At 40.9% G+C, this 19,611-nt stretch overlaps 1 protein-coding gene across 1 annotated transcript in view; it reads right to left on the reverse strand.

Moving 5' to 3' along the window:
* Nucleotides 1–19,611, reverse strand: part of SND1 (staphylococcal nuclease and tudor domain containing 1) — a 572,988-nt gene that overhangs the window by 96,959 nt on the left and 456,418 nt on the right. The window contains exon 17 of the mRNA XM_066592191.1: nt 16,586–16,774. Coding sequence (XP_066448288.1) covers nt 16,586–16,774 — 189 coding nt within the window. The remainder of the gene's footprint in view (nt 1–16,585; nt 16,775–19,611) is intronic.

The following is a 19,611-nucleotide window of genomic DNA, read 5'->3' on the forward strand; positions in this document are numbered from 1 at the left end:
CCGACCCACCTTCATTCACAGTAATCAGGCAGTCATAGTAACATAGTATGTTAGGCTGAATGAAGACAATGTCCATCTAGATTCTCACTGATCGCGAAAAAATGTGAACAATCTATCAGCCCATGTAAAAAAGCACTGACTCTACAGTTAACCTGTCACGTTGAACAGCCACCTCACGTATACAGGAAAGGCTGTCAGTCACTGACTAGCACATCCCACCAGACTCTTTAGCCCCGATTGAGCAGGAATTTCATCAAAACTTTACACAGGTCTGCTCAATTGCTGCCTGCAGACATGACAGAATCTTCAATGTTACAGATTCTCTTTACCCCATTACCCCAGATGAGATGGGCTGTAATACAGATCCTAAAACACAGCCATTATACACTGCCATGTGAAAGCTGCCAAATTCATTATTATAGTAATGCAATGAGTTTATCCACCGGTAAATAAATGCTGCTGTACTACATGTGCACACAGTAGATTTCCCTTTGAGAACATTTTTATGGAACTTTACAGATATAAAACCCCTTTGTTTACATGGCAGTATAGGTGATTTTGGTTCTACATTACAGATGACAGAGAGCTTCTGGGAACTTTATTTACATTGTGTCTCCTGTATTTGGAGAGGACATTAAATAATGAATCTCGATTTGATCCTGGCATTTACAGAGTGGTAGGTTAGGTTTGCTGCAGACAATGGCACGTGCCCCATATCACTACATGTCGTCTGTCCTCCCAGTTCCACTAATTATAGATTGTTTAAACACAAGCTGTCTTCTCTGCATGACTTCTCCTATTTTATTCCCAGAGCCTCTGATCTGACATGACCACCTTCTGAGAGCGTGCTAGCTAAAGATAGGTAGCAACTTCATGATTTCATCATTCCTTTTTTACTGTCTTCAAGTGGGAAACACACCCCATCTCCTCTTCTTCCCCTTTATTACCTGTGCATATCAAGAATTCGGAACAGTGTAGGGCGTAATGGGATGAACATGCCACATCAAACGCTGAATTACATCCAAACTATATAGTGTGGGGGAGCGCACAGTTTAAGCTTTTAACTAGTGTTAAGCGATTATTGAAATAATCGGGTTGGGAGTGACTGACTCGATGTTAATAACTTGCAATCAGGATTCCTGTTTCCAACTTCCATTAAAAATCAAGGAGTAAAAATCGGATTCTCTAATTTGGCCTCCTTGAACAACAGTGGTGGGGTGCTAGGTTCAAATCCCCATGAAGGTCACATTCAAACCTACAACTCCAGCACTGCAATGCAGCAGTGCTAAACCAACACTCCCGCTGTTTCTGCACACAGCAGAGACACAATATTTTGTTTTGTTGTTTTGCTAGAAATTGCATTGGGATGATCCAATCTGATTTGACAAAAATCGGCCCGATTTTATCGCCCGGCAGATCACGACGAGCAACACAAGTTTTAACGACAAAGTGTTTTGTAGAGAATTCATGCTAGAAGGCAATTTACAAGAGCCAACTAAAGATCAATGGCATCTATATTGGAGCTTTGTGGTTTCTGCAGTGTTTCATTTAGGTGAAAGTGAGCAGCTCCCCATGAAAATCAACTCCATCAGATCCATCCCAACCTACCAAAAAAATACGTCACAGGTTAAAGTAGAAGAATGTGAATAGCCTAAAGCTCTGACCACACATTGTTGCCAAGATGCAGCAGAAACCCACCGACACGCTGTTTAGCACGCTTTTTATATGTGATCGTTAATGGTCACACAGTTTTGCAGGTCAACTGTTTACCTGCACAATCCGCAGCCAATAAGGAATAGACTCTGCAGCCAGATGTATGCTGTAGAAAAATATAAAAAGCACAACAATATACTTCTTCCTTTTTTTTTTATAACTTGTGAAGAATTTTTTGAGAGTGCGTTTTTTTGTCATTTGCATAGGAATATATATATATATATATATATATATATATATATATATATATATATATATATATATATATATATATATAAAAATAATACTCCAGGATAGGGGGCATGTAAAGAAAAATGCGTGGCTGAAAAAATAATGCAGCAAAAAGACTGCCTCTAATCCCCCCCCCCCCCCCCCCGCATGTAGCAGCTAAAAAAAGATAGCTGGCCTTGTTATAGGTGTTTTTTTTCGGATTGACCTTCAGTTGACTTTCGTGACTGGTTTAATTTAGTGTTTAAGAGAATCTTGTGTCCATCACGTCTAGGATTTATTGTTTAAATAATTAAAGTTCAGGGTTCACATAAAAAGCAAGGTCCCCGCAAACCCATGTGTGCCACATAACTGAAGAGGTTACCCTAGTAATAATATAGGCCCTCCACATGTTGACCCCCAGTTCAAACTACTGAGGATTTCAAACTAGGCATGTGACAGCAGCAAACGTTTATTTTGGCGTTTAGCAATACTGTTTTGCCAATTAATAATGACGACGGCATATCGTATGCCTGATATACATAAGCATTATAATCTCCAACTGGTAAACAGCAGTGTACAACAACAAAGACAAAGAAGTTTGTATGTTTCAGCAGAACAGAACTCCTAAACTTGACATTTTGCTTCCAGGCTGAACAGTTAAAGAAAAATGCTGATTTGTGCTGTTTAAGACTAGAAATTACAGGCAGAATAATACATGAGGCTGGTATCATAAGTGAGGACGGCACACTACAGGGAAGAGGCACTCCAGGACACCAACGTTCACATCATTTAGCAGTGCAAGAACTGGACAAACTGCACAAAAACAACCATCACGCTTATGCTGCGTTCGGATGCAGAATTTTAGGAGTTTTAGAAGTACGATTAGTGTTTTGTAGACCCCAAAGTGTATATCAACCTTATTATAGGGGGGCAATTATGGCTTCCAAGGTTAATCCGTTTCTACTGCCCTCTGACTTAAATGTTTATTTATGGTGTACATTAAAGGAAAAAAGTCCTCCTCGCCTTTATGACTTATTTTCCCACTGTTAGCAGCCTCGCATAATTATGTTTACATCTTGGAGAATCCCTAAAGGGTTTTTTTCAGTATTGAAGACCTATCCTCAGGATAGCTCATCAATAGTTAATTGGCAGGGGGTCTACCGCTCAGGACCCCCAGCATTAGCTGATAACAGGCTAGCTGTCAGTGATGGATTAAGAAGAAAGCTAACAGGTCCATCTGCACTGAAATTACCCAAGTTTGAGCTCAATGGGAGCTGTACATGCAATTACTAACCCAGAATGCAGCAATGCGGATGGAGCAGTCAGCTTCTGGATCTGTCCTCAATGACAGCTGGCCTGATACCAACTGATCGCAAGTGGCTCCTCGGTAGCGGACCCCCAACCAATCAACTATTGATCGCTCTTCCTTGAGGTCACCAACAGTAAAGTCTCGAAAAAACCCTTAAAGGGGTTGTCCCGCGCCGAAACGGGTTTTTTTTTTTTTAACCCCCCCCCCCCCGTTCGGCGCGAGACAACCCCGATGCAGGGGTTAAAAAAACAACCCGCACAGCGCTTACCTGAATCCCGGCGGTCCGGCGTCTTCATACTTACCTGCTGAAGATGGCCGCCGGGATCCTCTGTCTCCGTGGACCGCAGGGCTTCTGTGCGGTCCATTGCCGATTCCAGCCTCCTGATTGGCTGGAATCGGCACGTTACGGGGCGGAGCTACACGGAGCCGGCATTCTACACGAGCGGCCCCATAGAAGACTGCAGAAGACCCGGACTGCGCAAGCGCGGCTAATTTGGCCATCGGAGGGCGAAAATTAGTCGGCTCCATGGGAACGAGGACGCCAGCAACGGAGCAGGTAAGTATAAAACTTTTTATAACTTCTGTATGGCTCATAATTAATGCACAATGTACATTACAAAGTGCATTATTATGGCCATACAGAAGTGTATAGACCCACTTGCTGCCGCGGGACAACCCCTTTAAAGAGTAATTTACAGAACAAGGTGGAAATGTGCAATCTTTGTAAAAAAAACAAAAAAACAATCAAGCAAATAGAAAGAGGAGTTGTTTTGCTGCAAAACCCGGCATGCAGTTACATCTCAGGCAGATATACAAATGATTAGAGTTGTGGTGTGATTAGATGAACAGTCTTGTCACCTGAGGCCCTAAAAGTGGTCCCATCCTTGGCCTATAAAAAGTCTCTCAGAGGCTACTTGTGTGGAGCTTGTTGATCACTAGACGCCTCTATGATACAATCAAAAAGATTTCGGCCAATTAGCAGAGTTTCAGAGGAGGTGCATTATTGGAATTTGAGAGCTGGTAAGTGTCATTGATGAATTGTCCACCACCTGGGCCGTTCTAATCAGACTGTTAGGAGGTGTTGGGACCAGTGGATGTGTGAGGGTAGACACAAAATGTGACCAGGCTCAGGACGCCCTCGCCAGACCACCATCGTTATACCCCTGTGTCTGTCGAAATCATTTTCAGGCGCTTGGTTGAAGGACATTTGGACTCATGACACCCATTATGTGTTGCCTTTTATACCCACTCACTGACACGTCCGTTTGCACCGGTGTTGTGAACAATGAAACTAGACTGCTATCGAGTGGAGCCGGGTTTTATTCAGCAATAAATCCAAGTTAAGTCTGTGCACAGACGATGGCCGTGTTAGTGTCTGGAGACCTAGGTGTGCAAATACGCTCATGAGAACAAGCCCTTATTATACAGTCTTACAATTACAATCGGCCCTTTGAAGGCAGCCATAAGGCTGATGTGGCCCTTGATAAGTTTGACACCCTAGAGGCTCAGTTACAGCAAATGTGGACCGCAGGATACCATACATAACCTGTATGCCTCCATGCCTGCCAGTATCACATCTTGTATCCAAGCTAAAAGAATCCCAACATGGCACTAGAGCCTCCCTTTAAGTGTTCCAATTTCCGCGATAAATTATCCTTTTGCTCCAATATTGTAGTCACTCATTTATATGAATGTTACAACCACACATAGAAAGTTTTGATTCCAACAACTCATTCTAGGTGCTTGATCTTTTGGCCAATGAGTGTATTTTTCTAACGCCGGTCTTAATATAATTTCCGCCAGCATATGATGTGCCTAATATATGAATAAGCACATGCCACTTCATATCTTAGGCACATCCTGGCTCCTCTGAGCATCTATGCAAGCTGGGAGTTGGAGTACATTTTTGGTATAGTTTACGCCAGTTTCTACTATAAACTTTACAGAAATGTGTTTGTCTGGGGAGTCTACACCCTCCTTGTGACAAGCTGCATCCCCTTTTCTGGAAGCTGGAGCAGGGTGACGTAGTGCTCAAAAGGTCACACAATGTTTGCACAAGCGGCACTTGCACCAAATTGTGTGGCTTCTTTATGCTGGAAAAGTCTTTATTCTTACGTTGTGAACATACTGTGATTTCATGCTGCAATTTCTTCAAAATAACGGGAAATACCACAATATGATCACATTATGTGAAGTATGAAAACATTTTCTGATTCCTGGAAAGATAGTTTATATTCCGCCTCTGAACGGCACACGGTGAGCTTTTATTTGTTTTTCACTTTAAACACTCCTACTACTACATTTCCTTTAAAATCAAAAAGAATAGATGTTTAGTTGTAAAATCTCAAACAAAACTGCATTTGGGAAACCGATTAAAAATATACCAGCGTAAATACATTTTAGGAGGGAAGTCATTTGTCCCCCCCAGATTTTAGACACAACATTGTCCCCCAAAATGATAGCGGGGATAGTTACTTAAAGGGGTTGTCCAGGTTCAGAAAAACATGACTGCTTTCTTCCAAGAAGTGAGTGGTGCGGTTTCTGAAAGAAAGCAGCCATGTTTTCCTAATCCTGGGAACCCCTTTAAGGCAGTGGTTCTACCAGATTCCCTTTGTGCCAAGATGTATATAAGCTGCACACTAGGCTAAAAGTATATTTCATAAATAACGACAGGCACATTGCAAAACCAAAACGGACGTGGTCTTCCATATGTGGTTCAAAAAGACAGTAGGAATATAGTCTTCAATGACTGGCCATCGATGTGCTAGATGTTGGCTGGACATATTAATTGTTAAGGATTGGCTACTACAAGCGTCTCTAGTAGATGGGCCATACTCCATATGAGGGCAAATGGGGAAGGTCAAGAAAAAAAAAGACAAGTCTCTCTCTACATATAGCCATTTTACATCAAGATTTCTGGGCCCTCATGCTGAGATCGTCATTCTATAAAACCATTTCATGTCTTAAGGCATAGTTACACGGAGGAGTTTTCAAGCTAAAAAAAACAAAATTGAACACGGATTTGAATCTATGGTAAACATGTGAGGCTGAACCTCGGATTTCTGCTGTGGATTTGCAGTATGTCATGTCATGGATTCAAAGGGGCTAATCTGCGTGTGGCCACCCGCCATGGTTTCAGCGCAGAATCTGCATGAACAACTGGCAGGACATCCATTTCAACCTGCAGCACGGAGCACCCGCATGAATGGCAATTACATACATTTCCCATTGAAAATGACAACAGGAAGATTTCCCTGAGAGTTCAGCATGCGATACTCGTCAAAATGAATGTGAAATTTCTGCCGCGTGAACATGCCTTTCAGTTTGTTTTAGCGCAGATTTTCCTGATAATCCAACTTTAGACTGGTTTAATGGATGTAAATATTTATCAGATCTTTGATTCAAACTTTTTTTTGTCGGAGAGATCAACATCTGCTGAAACTCCCAAATGCAGAGTTTAGTCTTTTTAACCAGGTTTAAACCGTTAAGCAGGCATTTGTATGAAATGGGATTTGCAGGAGCACAGGAGCAGCTTGTTGGAGATTAGAATCATACTACAGATTTCCTGTCTCCTGTCACCTTCAAGGAAATGAGAAACCACAAGTGCACATTGCACGATCAACTTCACAACCGTTTAAAGACTGTCCGCAGTAATTACACTTCTGATACAGATTTGTCCTGATGTACAAACAATTTTACTCTTGAAGGTTTTAGATTACAATTAAAAAGGTTTCCCAAGTACATCCAAAAATTTGTGTAGAGGCAGATAATGTGATGAACCAGCAAATGAACCAACAGGTTCCCTATGAAATCCTGCTCGCTGCTCAGGTGATCACAGCTGATTTATGCCTGCAAGATCATGTGATTGCTGTAGCCAATCACTGTATGAATTTGTAAATTAAAGGAGTTTTCAAGGCAAACACTATTGATGACCTATCCCTCAGGATAAGTGATCAATAGTTGATTTGCAGGGGTCCACGGCTCGGGACTCTGACCGCTCAGCTGTAAATGCCACAAAACACAGGGTACGGAGTAGAAACAGATCACTCTGACCCCTGTGCAGTGGCTGGTACTTGTAATTGCAGGCATAGCTCTCATGGACTTTAATGAAACTTGCACCCGCAATTACCAGTGCTGGGCACAACAAAGGGGTCAAAGCATAAGCTTCTGCTCTATACCTCTGTGTATTGTGACCCTGGCAGCAGGTGTTCGATCAGTAGATCAGCCAGGGCCCCAAACAATCAAGTATTGTCAGGATAGGTCATCAATAGTATTTGCGAGGAAAAGCCATTTAAGGTCTATTGGTTCAGTAATTAGTAATCGAATACTAGCTCAAGGACAGTATCCAGAGAGCTGTGGTCAAAATGTTTCCCAGTTATAAGTGGTGTCCCCAAGGTTTAATACAGAGTCCGCCAAGGATTGGCTGATGGAAGTAGCTAGGATAGAGAGGATGGGATTAACAGCACTGTTTGATTTGAAGAAGACACCAAGCTATTAGTCAATGAAAGATGGTCATAAATTGTGCACACTGAATATTTGGGCATCTTCATGGCACAAGACGTTCAATATGGATAAATGTAAAGTATGAATCTGGGTACTGATAGCAAGTGTACCATGTGTCCTAGTGAGAATCACCTGTAGAGAAGGATCTGAATGTCCTTATAGATTAGAAGCTACACAGTATACAATGTCAAAAGGCTATTTCTAAGGATAACAATATGTGTTGTCTATGTGAGCAGTGTGTAGTGTCTTAGACCACGGATGCATAATAAGATACAATGTATATCAGGTAGTCAGAGAAGTGACAAACCAGTCTTTATTTTTCCAGGACCAGAAGGTCACTTTAAAAGAACTAAATTATTAGCTTTGAGAGGGGGATCTAATTAACTTGTATAGGTATATAAATGGAATGTACAGAAAGGTATTATTCTTACAGTTAGTTCAGCTTCTAGGAAACCCTTCAGGCTTTTTACTGCAAATCTCAGAAATTTTTGATGTTGGATATATTGGAACAGGATAATATGCATCCTGAAGGTCAATTGTAGCCATGACAAGAGGCTTTTCCTACAAAAAGATTGTAGATTTTATCTTATAGAGGTAGTAAATAATGTATTTGTTCAGCAGCTTCAGCCTGAAAATGAAAAGACTCGGTCATGGCTACAATCGACCTTTGGGATGCATATTATAATGTTCCAATATCCGACCCATCAAAAATGTCCAAGATTCCCTGTAATAAGGCATGCTGTCATGTATGGCAAGATGAGATAAATCTGGTGAACAACTGTTTGACATAAAATGCCCTCAGTAGGGGGCGCTCCCCCCATCTGAAGAAAATAATGTTTCAAACACTAAAGGTGACAAGTAGAGCTGGGCAATTTGGCCTAGAAATTAAATTTCGATTCTATTTTCCAACTTATAGATGATTCTCAATTTTAATCTTGATTTTTCTTTTGGCTAAACAAAGTAAGTTCATGTAGACAAAATTATTTTACAGTAGAAAACTGCATGCACAGCTATTCTATAATATATACTGCTTAATAAAATTGTCTCTGGGGTTCCATTTGTGATCACTCAACTTTTCAAAAAGGGGTCATTCTGGTTTTTATACAAAATAGAGGGGGTCAGAATACGGATACTATATAATAGAGGGAGAGGGGGCGGTATAATGATATTCCATAATAGAGGAGGAAGGGGGTGGTATAATGATACTATATAACACAGGAGTATTGGGCAGTAGCCTAACGCTACATTTAGAGTAGGACAGGGATGGTAAAGTAATACAATATAATACAGGAGGAGAGGACAGTATAATCACACTATATAATGGATAAGGAGGGTGTGGTATACTGATACTATATAATAATAGAGCTTATATTATAGTAAAATAATATTTTAAAAAATATAATACAGGGTGATATAACGATAATGCATAATAGAGGGAGAGGGGACAATATGATACTATATAATAGAGGTAGAGGGGACGATATAATGATACTACATATTAGAGGGAGAGGAGACAATATAATGATACTATATAATAAAAGCAGAGGGGACGATATACTGATACTATATAACAGAGGGAGAGGGGATGGTATAATGATACTACATAACAGAGGGGGAGGGGACGGTATAATGATACTATATAATGGAGTAGGGAGCTGTATAATGATACTGTCAGGTTGTGCTACAGGGTTCCAGGAGCACACCTTGACAGGTGAGGGATAGTTTAGCTGGCTGGATGTGGTTTGCTCTAGCCAGCCAATCCCCAGGGTCCCGGCTCATATATAAATACAGGCCTTTGTCAGTGTCTGTTTGGTGTCCAGGGTGAGCAGTAATGTTTCCTTTTGTGTTGCAGCTTGCTGTGTGCCTTGTGTTTTGTTACTTTTGTGTGCAGCTTGCTATGTGACTTGTGTCCTGTTGCCAGGGTATTGCAGCTTGCGGTATGACCTGTGTTTAGTGCTGCTGGATCATGTGTCTCATTAGAGTAGGGACCACGAGACACGAGAACCCTTGATCACTGGGTTCGCGGCTTAAGTGACTTGGCCAATTCACAAACTAATCCCTCGTATTTGTATTTCAGCTATTCCATCTGCTTTAGCATGCGGGGATGTTCGGCAAGTATGTTGGCTGTTTGCCCTAGGTTAGGGCTGTCCGTGAGTCTAGTCCGCAGTTTGCAGTTCTCTGTCCAGTTGGTGTTACTGTCTGCACGTCCAGTCTGAAATCTGTTTTAGGTCCCTTTCTTTATTCCTAACCCGTGTCTTTGGGTCACGTCCATGTGGGCCAGGTGCCTATTTGCCCACACGAACGTAACAGATACTATAAAATGCAGGGAGGAGCTGTATAATACTATAAAATGGAGGGAGAGGGGACAGTATAATGATACTATATAATATGAGGAGGGCGATCTAATGATCACGTATAATAGAGGGAGAGGGGACAGTATAATGATACTATATAATGGAGGAGGGATGGTATAATGATACTATATAATGGAGGAGGGATGGTATAATGATACTATATAATGGAGGAGGGATAGTAAAATGATACTATATAATGGAGATGGAGGGGCTGCATAATGATATTATAGAAGGAAGGGGAGGGGAGCTGCATAATGATACTATAGAACAGAGTAGGGGGCGGTATAATGATACTACAGAACGCAGGAGTGGGCCAGTATAATGATACTACAGAACGCAGGAGGGGGCGGTATAATGATACTACAGAACGGAGGAGGGGGCGGTATAATGATGCTATATAACAGATGAGGGGGCGGTATAATGATATTATATAACGGAGGAGGGAGCTGTATAATAATACTATGGAACAGAGTAGGGGGCAGTATAATAATACTACAGAACAGAGTAGGGGGCGGTATGATGATACTACAGAACGCAGGAGGGGGCAGTATAATGATACTATATAACAGAGGAGGGGGCGGTATAATGATACTATATAACAGATGAGGGGGCAGTATAATGATATTATATAACGGAGGAGGGAGCTGTATAATGATACTATATAAATGGAGGAGGGGGCTGTATAATGACACTATATAAATGGAGAAGGGGGCTGTATAATGATACCACATAAATAGAGCAGGTGCTGTATAATATCATATAAATGGAGGAGGGGCTGTATAATATCATAAATGGAGGAGGGGGCTGTATAATGATACTATACAATGAAGATGGGGCTGTATAGTGAAACTATGTTATAGAGAAGGAGGGGATGGTATACTAGTACTACATAATAGAAGAGAAGGAGCAGTATAATGATACTATATAATAGTAACATTATATCGCCCTCCTCTATGTAATAGACCGTACAATGATATTATATAATACGGGAGGATGGGACAGTATAATGATACTATGCAATAGAGAAGGAGGGAAAGGTATAACGATAGTGTTTACTAGACTAGGAAGGGCAATTTTATGATACTATGTAATAGGGGGGAAGAGGCAGTAAATTACCATATAATAAGAGGGGGAAAGAACGGTATAATGAATACTATATAATAGAGGGGAAGGGAGTGGTAGAATGATACTTTATAATAGATAGTGAGAGAATGGTATAATATTATTATATAATAGAGGGGGCGGTATAGAAGTTTAATTTTTTTCAGAACAAAGTATGTAATACAATACAGGTAAATGTAATAACTACTTGGTGAAAATTTCATCTTGGGATGGCTTCTGAAACAGGAATTTTTAAAAATTATGAACGTAGTATATGTCACATTCAATGAAATCGCTTAAACTTTTTTTGGAGTAAATTATTCCCAACGTTCCACCATAATTAGAGGCGAAGTTCCCATTTTTTCTTGACCTTTTAAGGATAAATTTCACATTTTTTCTCATGTCTGCATCCAGTGTATCACTTAGGGCTAAAATCTTACAATATGCAAGTTACTTTATGCCCTCTGCCAGCCTACCAAGTTTCATGAACATCTGAGATGGTCAAGTTGGGTGCTCTGATAATTTGGTAGGGAATGACCTTACATAATATAGAGGGAAGGGCTGTATAACAATGATACCATGTAGTAATGAAAATGATATTTTTCTAATCTTTAAAGGGAACCTGTCAGCATATTTGAGCCCCATAAACCACAATATGGGGCTCAAACGTGAGGGAATAGGGGTCAGGGGAGCTGTGTCTCAAACTCACCGGGTCTCTCATTCTAGCACAGTGTTACAGAGTGTCTGCGCTCTCCCATTCATCTCTATGGGAGAGCATGAGCACACAGCCTTCTGGAAAGAGTCACCCTGTATGCCCGTCCCGATTTCTCCTGGGCACAATGCTGGAATGCCAGCCCTAGCAAGTATGAGACACTGCTCCCCTGACCCCTGTTCCCTAAAATTTCAGTCCTATAATAGTTTATTCGGCTCAAACATGTAGACAGGTTCAATTTAACTCCACATAACTCCCGACTTCAGCATGCTGAGACTTAAAAGTTCACCACATTAGGCTGGAAAAACAGTATGGATGGCTGCATGCAGGCAGGCCACACTCACCCCCGATGATCAAATAGCTGTGTCATGTCCGATCTCTTGGTGGAACTTCATAGACATATGCCTTTTTTAAAAACTTCTTTGAAAAAAATTTTTTTGTTTTGAAAACCAGCTTAAAACGCATTTCGAAGCAACGCAATGCTTCTTCTTCAGTATTGCTGTGTAGGACAACACACACCCAGCCTCCGTCCTCCTATTAACTGCTGTTCTCAATAATAATGAGAAAGCTGCAGCTTTCTGTTGCTTTGAAACAAGTTTTTTTTTTAAGCTGGTTCTACCAAATAAAAATGAAGAAATTTTAACAACATCTGTTTATGTGCATGTCTATTAAAGGGTTGTGCCTTATTCCCAGCCTGTTGGTCCATACCATTACATTGTAATGAAGTTGAAATGTCGACTATGATAAATACTGCATGGTCAACACTACTCCAGGAGAATATTCCGGCGCTCGCTGAATCGAAGCTACATTGCATTAACGGCATCATCCAATGTGGGGGCCACACTACTTACTAATCATCCCGTTTACTGGCCCACAGGAGACGTGCAATTGTCCGAAATTAAAATCAATCATTCAGAACGTAATTCTCTGTGTGTCTAGTTTTGTCTAATTTCAAGCATTTTTCTACGGTATGAAATTTTCACTGTGAGGCAGTGTATATAAAACAGTATTACCTTGTTTGTTATTCCTGTCCATCTGAAAAACCTGGAATCCTTCTCCTCAGGTGGACGTGTGATCTTATTGTGACCATCTAAGAATTATTTGGCTGTGTTCTCATTCAAGAATTCATGTTTGCAATGAGCCAAATTTTGGTGTTATCATACTACACAGGCTGTACCACAAAAGCTCTTCACAGGGGAAGACAAACTCCAATCACAGATACGGAGAGGCTCTAGGCACACAGTTATAATGAAGAAGATGATCGTTCATCCTTCAGGACTCTATACTTAAGGTCTTTAGCTTATTTAGGAGACTACAAAGGTTAATAATATTTATTCTGTCTTCCCAGCATGCAGAAATGGTACTGCTCTAGTTGTTCATTTGATGCTGTGTTGATGCATTATGGGATTATTAGCAGAACATTGTGGAAGAGAAAGCTGGGAGAAATCCAAACATCAAGATGGTGTCTGATAAGCATCACAAAGGAGGCTGCACTGCATGGAAGCGACTGCAATATATACAGGAGATGTCCACATTGTGAAAATCAGGTGAAGGGTGCAGGGATAGGAAAATGTTTTGTGCTGGGGTAGCCCTTTAAAGAAGATTTGCGGGATAATATAATAAGGTTAGTATAAAAATTTTGTTTGCGGTCAACAGCTAAGTCTATACTTAGTCTGTCTGATTTACTGAACGAGATTGACTGAACATACCTGCCTCCTATGGATGGAATAAGTGAAAATATTAAGCAGGGGTTGTCCTACTAAATGACGCTCGATGCACCTGCTCGGTGTGAATGTTACAGAAGTAAAGCAGTACTGCAGATCTAATTCAAATAACTAGGTTACCAAGTATTACAGCACCCGAGAGCAGGAGCCCATCCTTCTCTCTGCTCTGGCTCATAGGGAGGAGGAGGGAGGTTGTGTGGGTTAACACTCTATATGACGTCTATAGGCCATAATACTGTATCTAGTCCTGTGAGACAAAGAGCCTAATATCATTAACAATTGCAAAACAAATCATATTGTTTACTGTTCTCAGCTCGTTTCTCTGATGTAAGTCTGCAGCACTGGTTAGAACAATTATTGTTTACCTTCTTTGGTCACTAGTGATAAATGGTAAAATCATGGAATTTATTTATTTATTTATTTTTTTAAGTGTTTTTTTTATTAATTTTCACTGCTCAATTGTACAATCAATTTCAAAAACATTTCAACATCATCTATTACTTTCTTGCTCATTAAACTTCTTGCTTGTACTTAATAAAAGTTTTCATCCCGCCCACCCCTGCTAATTACGCTTATAATTGCTTCTATTAAACTTTTATGATCATCTTATTCTATAACTTTATAACAGCATAGAAGGGAAAAGGGGTAGGAGGGGTCTAAGGTGGATTAGAGATGGGGGGGAGAATGTTTGAGGCATGGGGTAGGGGTTGGTCCCCAGCGTTGCCTTGGCATCCCCCGGACCCCCAATAGGGAGGGTGGCAGAGGCGCGAGGGTGGCAGCTGTGGACCGCGTCTGGTTGCATGCGCGTTTTGCGCAGGGGTCTGTGAAACGTTAAGAGATGGGTGTAGGACAGGGGAAGGGGGGGGGGGGGTAAAATCATGGAATTTATTAATCCAATATGTAGCCAAACAGTCATATTCAAGGAAAACAACGAGTTTAAACTCCTCTGTAATAAATGCAACCTACATATTGGTCTACATCATATACAAAACATTTTATTAAATGGCTCCTCCAGGGAAACCGCATTTTTCCATCCCAGCCCCCCTCACCCGTCACACCCCTCCCCCTCTCCTCCACCCGCTCTCCCCTCCCACCTCATCTGATTGCCTGTCACACTCTGGATGGCACCTGTTAATATATTGCTATCCCTTCCATGCAGTGCAGCCTCCTATTGGATGCTTATCAGGCACCATATTGATGATGAGATTTCTCCCCACTTTCTCTTCCTCTGTGCTGTGTTAGCAATCCCATGATGCATCAGCACAGCATTTCATGAACAGCTAAAGCCAGTACCATGTCTGCCTGCTGAGAGGAAACTGTAATTATTAGTACCTTCTATTTATTCTCTTAAATACTATAAGTATGCAGTCGGGAGCATAAACAATTATCTCCTTCATTTTAACCGTATGACAGGAGTCTAATCATCATCAGTAACTGTGATAGTCCCATCCCCATGAAAAGCCTATGCAGTTTCATCATATAGGAATTTTGGTGACAAAAATACTGATTTCTTGGGAGAGCAAAGTCAAGCGATTCTTATGCGGTCACAACTGTGGTTTCAACTGTTCTGGATTTGGCGTGATAGTTCCAGAGTCAGACAGCTATCCTGTCATACTGGTTACAGAGCTCACAGGGGGGCACCACGACTATGGGGGTGTACTGAAAGGGACACTAAAGGTAGCGGCAAGATGGGAAGAGTGGAAATAGATGGGTCATGGCTGGAAAAAGTCTTGATGGTGGCCTGGGCTCAGAAAAGAAAAACAAAAAAAAGGACATCACCAATCAGAGGAGACGTCACCTGTGATCACCGCAGCTTACTGTAATCACTATTACTGCGTAGAGCTGTAATTATTATTTAGGGGTATAATACTACTGTAGGGGGGGCACTGAGGAACTCTCTTACTATGAGAAGACAGAAAAGACGTGGCTTAGTGTAAAAGTGGCGTGGCCTAATGCAACAAACCTGGCCTTGGCACATAGGTCACTGCTAAGAGTTGTTTCTCTTTTTGTTGTTCACAAGTTGAGAAGTATGGGTCGCAATCAGATCATGTGACCCATCTAAAGAAAAGGATTTCAAAAATTTTCAGATAGAAAGAAATAACTAAACAAGGTAATAATGGCCAACTTATGTATATTGGGAGGGTTAGTTATATAATGAATGGAAAAAAATACACAGGAGTGATCCTTTAAAGATCCCTGTTAAAATAACATTTGCACATGATGTAAAAACCTAGAGAACCAATGCACAAATGCTGTGCATTGAACAGTAGAATATTCTCAATGACTAATGCCAATAAGCACCATATCAGACACATCAATTAAGTAGCAGAGCCCCATCAATCACAGTCAAAAGGTAAGAAGTGATTCGATATAAACTACAAGTAGATTTATTATGCACTGTCTTTAACGTACTACCCTCAAAACCTAAAAAGATATCCAGAATGGACTACATACCAAGCCTGTATAGAGCTAGCAGCTATAACTAAATGTCATACAGTAACACACTAAAGAAGGGTAAATACTAGGGATGAGCGAGTATACTCGCTAAGGCACTACTCGCTCGAGTAATGTGCCTTAGCCGAGTATCTCCCTGCTCGTCCCTGAAGATTCAAGGGCCGGCCCGGGGAGCTGCAGGGGAGAGCCGGGAGGAACGGATGGGAGATCTCTCTCTCCCTCTCTCCCCTGCTCCCCGCCGCAACTCACCTGTCAGCTGCGGCGGCTCCCGAATCTTTATGGACGAGCAGGGAGATACTCGGCTAAGGCACATTACTCGAGCGAATAGTGCCTTAGCGAGTATACTCGCTCATCCCTAGTAAATATAAGTTTGATAATTCAGCGTTGGGGTCACAGTTTCTAGTGCTTCTAAATGTTATCTTATACTTGTAGACCTATATCTATACAGCGAATTTTAAGCTCTATCAGACTCATTTAAAATGCACAAAATTTAGAATATACATGCCTTTTCTTTCTTTTGCCTGGCTGGTTCTTCTGCAGACATGAGAGTCTTGTAGTAGTTGCTGCGTTCTGCAGTGAAATGGACCTTCGACAGGGCATGTTCAACAAGAGAAACTGACAAGTTTACACCGTCTACATGAAGCCATCCGATGAAGTTACCAGCTTTGTCCATTGCTTCCACTTCCACCTCCACCTGCAAAAAGGAAATTAGTGCAATTAGTGTCCTTTAGATTCATGCTACAGATGCCACTCATCCTTTATGAGAGTATAGGTAAAGAAACAATAGAATTTGTAATTTCAGGCTTGTTTAAGCAAAACTAAAAAAAACTAAAAAAAAAAAAAATTAATTGCCAGAAAGCAGCAGTTTTCCAAAAAGTGTTGCAAAAACCACAATATGACCACAAAGTGTGAATAGTCCATTACCATTAATGCAATCAAACCACCATTGTTTCATGTAAACCCACCCAGTCAGTAAGTCTTGGCAAGAAGACGTGGCCAGCATGGTACCCCAACTTTAATAGCTGCACTAGATCCTAAATACCACCTCCTTCAAATGACTCCGAGGTACAAGCCAATCCTATCTTCTACTTTATGTACCTTACTTTGTCCTACTGGCCTGGATAACAACTTATGTCTACCAATGACAGCTGTGTTCCAGAAAGCAAGGGCGATCGATACAGTCAGATTCAGATGCTGAAACCAAACATGACATAGCAGGAGCCATCGCCCTTGTCACAGATACAGTAAAGTAATCAATCTTTATCCGGTAATGAAAGGCCATAGCTCCAGAAGCACAGAAGACAACACGGGTTATAGAGTTAAATAATTTGAAAAGAAAAACACATCCCGATTACTTTAGGACCGTGTCAAACTCTGTAAAACCTCACAAGATACAATTCCACAAGTTGGCTGTTTAAAGTTTGGGCACTTAAAATAATGTGTGTGTTCTCTCCATATCTATAATAAACCTATAGCACGTGTATCCCAAATATAGCCTTCTTCATGTTTACATAGTACAGAGGCATCTTTCCCTAGAAGCACTGCTTATAGGCGAGTCTACAGTGCCTCGTGGAAACACACTATGCCTGACAGAAGGACCATACTGGCACGAGATTTAATGGACTATAAAATAAAATGTTGGTTTTATTACCTCATCAAGTTAGTTGTTTACCCTCCCTGTTAAATATTTTGGCCTGCATCTTTAATTCTCCCTGCAATAAGCTACAACAAATTCACATTCTCTGTCCTTTCAAGTTATTTATATGGAATCTAGCATCAGAAAATGCCCTACTGTTTAAATTAAGTTTTTAGATTACCGGTTTTTAGGAATTTTTTTTCTATTCAAAAAAAATCCTGAACTCTTGCCATTTTCACTTTGGCCACTGAGGCAAATATGCTAAAAACTTTCCAGCAGTCATCTCGTTATTATCACAGGCAGGATTATGGTGCAAATTAACACCTATATGACATAGGATCGGCTATTCACAATAGGTGATGGTCTCAATTCACCTTCTCCCCTTCCCGGTACAATGATCCCTGCACAGGTCACATAGCATGTCCACAACACTCTCTCATAGAAGTCAATGAGTCATCTCTAGCCTGCAGGTTACTGTGGCTGCTGTAAATCAGATCACTAAACTACTAATACAGCTTGATAGGCAGTCAGCCATGAAAGCCCTGGAGGCCTTCAGAAAGCCCCAAGATACAATGGCAACCAAATGGCACCTCGCAATCTCATCAGGGAAAGAGGGTAGGAGGAGAGAGATAAAGAACTGGGGTACAATTCAAGACATGTCCTTAAGGCAAGATAGCGAATACTATTTTTCTATTACCATTGTGGGGAGCAGCCTTGTAGGTATCAAAACTGGATATGTTGTCCATAACTATAAAGTGTCACATTTTTAGCGAAGTGTAGATGTTAACCATAAAAGAAAATGAATGATTTCTATGTGCAACACCAAGTTTTGACGGCACTAGTACCACAAGTGGGACCCCGTATGACAAGATCACTTGAGTTACACTTTAAAATCAGATTATGCTGCTGCAATCATTCCCCCCGCCACCCAAGTATATAGTCTTAACTCACCTCCCTATCTCTGCAATGACAAACAAATCATGTTACCGAGCCAAGACTGACCCCAGTCTTGTGAATGATCGTTCCATTATCAATGGAGTGAAAGGTAACTTTTTTTTTCTTTTAGATTTTTCATTAAAACAAAATGCAATCATATTTTTCTAACGTTTTGTAAAGTTTTTTTCCCAGCATTGCACTAATATCATAAAATGAAATATTCAAACAGATTATACACTAGTTACACCAAATCAACAAATTTATACATATATATCTTTCTAGGGCAAAAAATTATTTAAAAAAAAACGTACAAAAATAAAAAGACAGCACGGCCTTCTATCTAAGGTGTATTTGCGGTTGTGTGCCGTCAGTGTTGAGGCCCATTTACACGCAACGATTATTGCTCAAAATTTGTTAAAACGATGGCATATGAGCGATAATCATTGCATGTAAATGCTACCGTAGTGCAGTCTGAAGGATGATTTTTAGGTGAGCTTAAAAACTATTGTTCAGACCTCAAGCTATGTTCTCCATAGGAGCAGGAGATAACATTATATTCTCTCTGCAGCCTGGGCGAGAAAACAGACCGCAGGATGTCTTTTGCATGGGAGCTAGAAATAACATTGTATTCTCTTAGCAGCCTGTGCCAGAACAATGGAGCTGCTGATTGCAGAGCTCAGACCACCTGCTGAGTTTTGTACACAGCTCCTGGAGGCTCATTTACACGCAAATGAAGCCCCAAGTACTAATGGGCATTAGTGCCCATTAGTACTTTATGCAAAACAATCACTAAAACTTTCAATCATTCAAAAGTTTATCTTTGTGTGTAAATGGGTCTTTAATCCACAGAGAGCCCCATTATAGGTCTTTGAGACTATGCAGTTTGATTTTTTATGAAGAAATAGGACATGCCAATACAGGTGAATGTGTTGCCTCTGTGTAAACCCATTTAGACTTCT

This window comes from Eleutherodactylus coqui, chromosome 2 (genome assembly GCF_035609145.1).
Source record: "Eleutherodactylus coqui strain aEleCoq1 chromosome 2, aEleCoq1.hap1, whole genome shotgun sequence".
Classification (NCBI taxonomy): domain Eukaryota; kingdom Metazoa; phylum Chordata; class Amphibia; order Anura; family Eleutherodactylidae; genus Eleutherodactylus; species Eleutherodactylus coqui.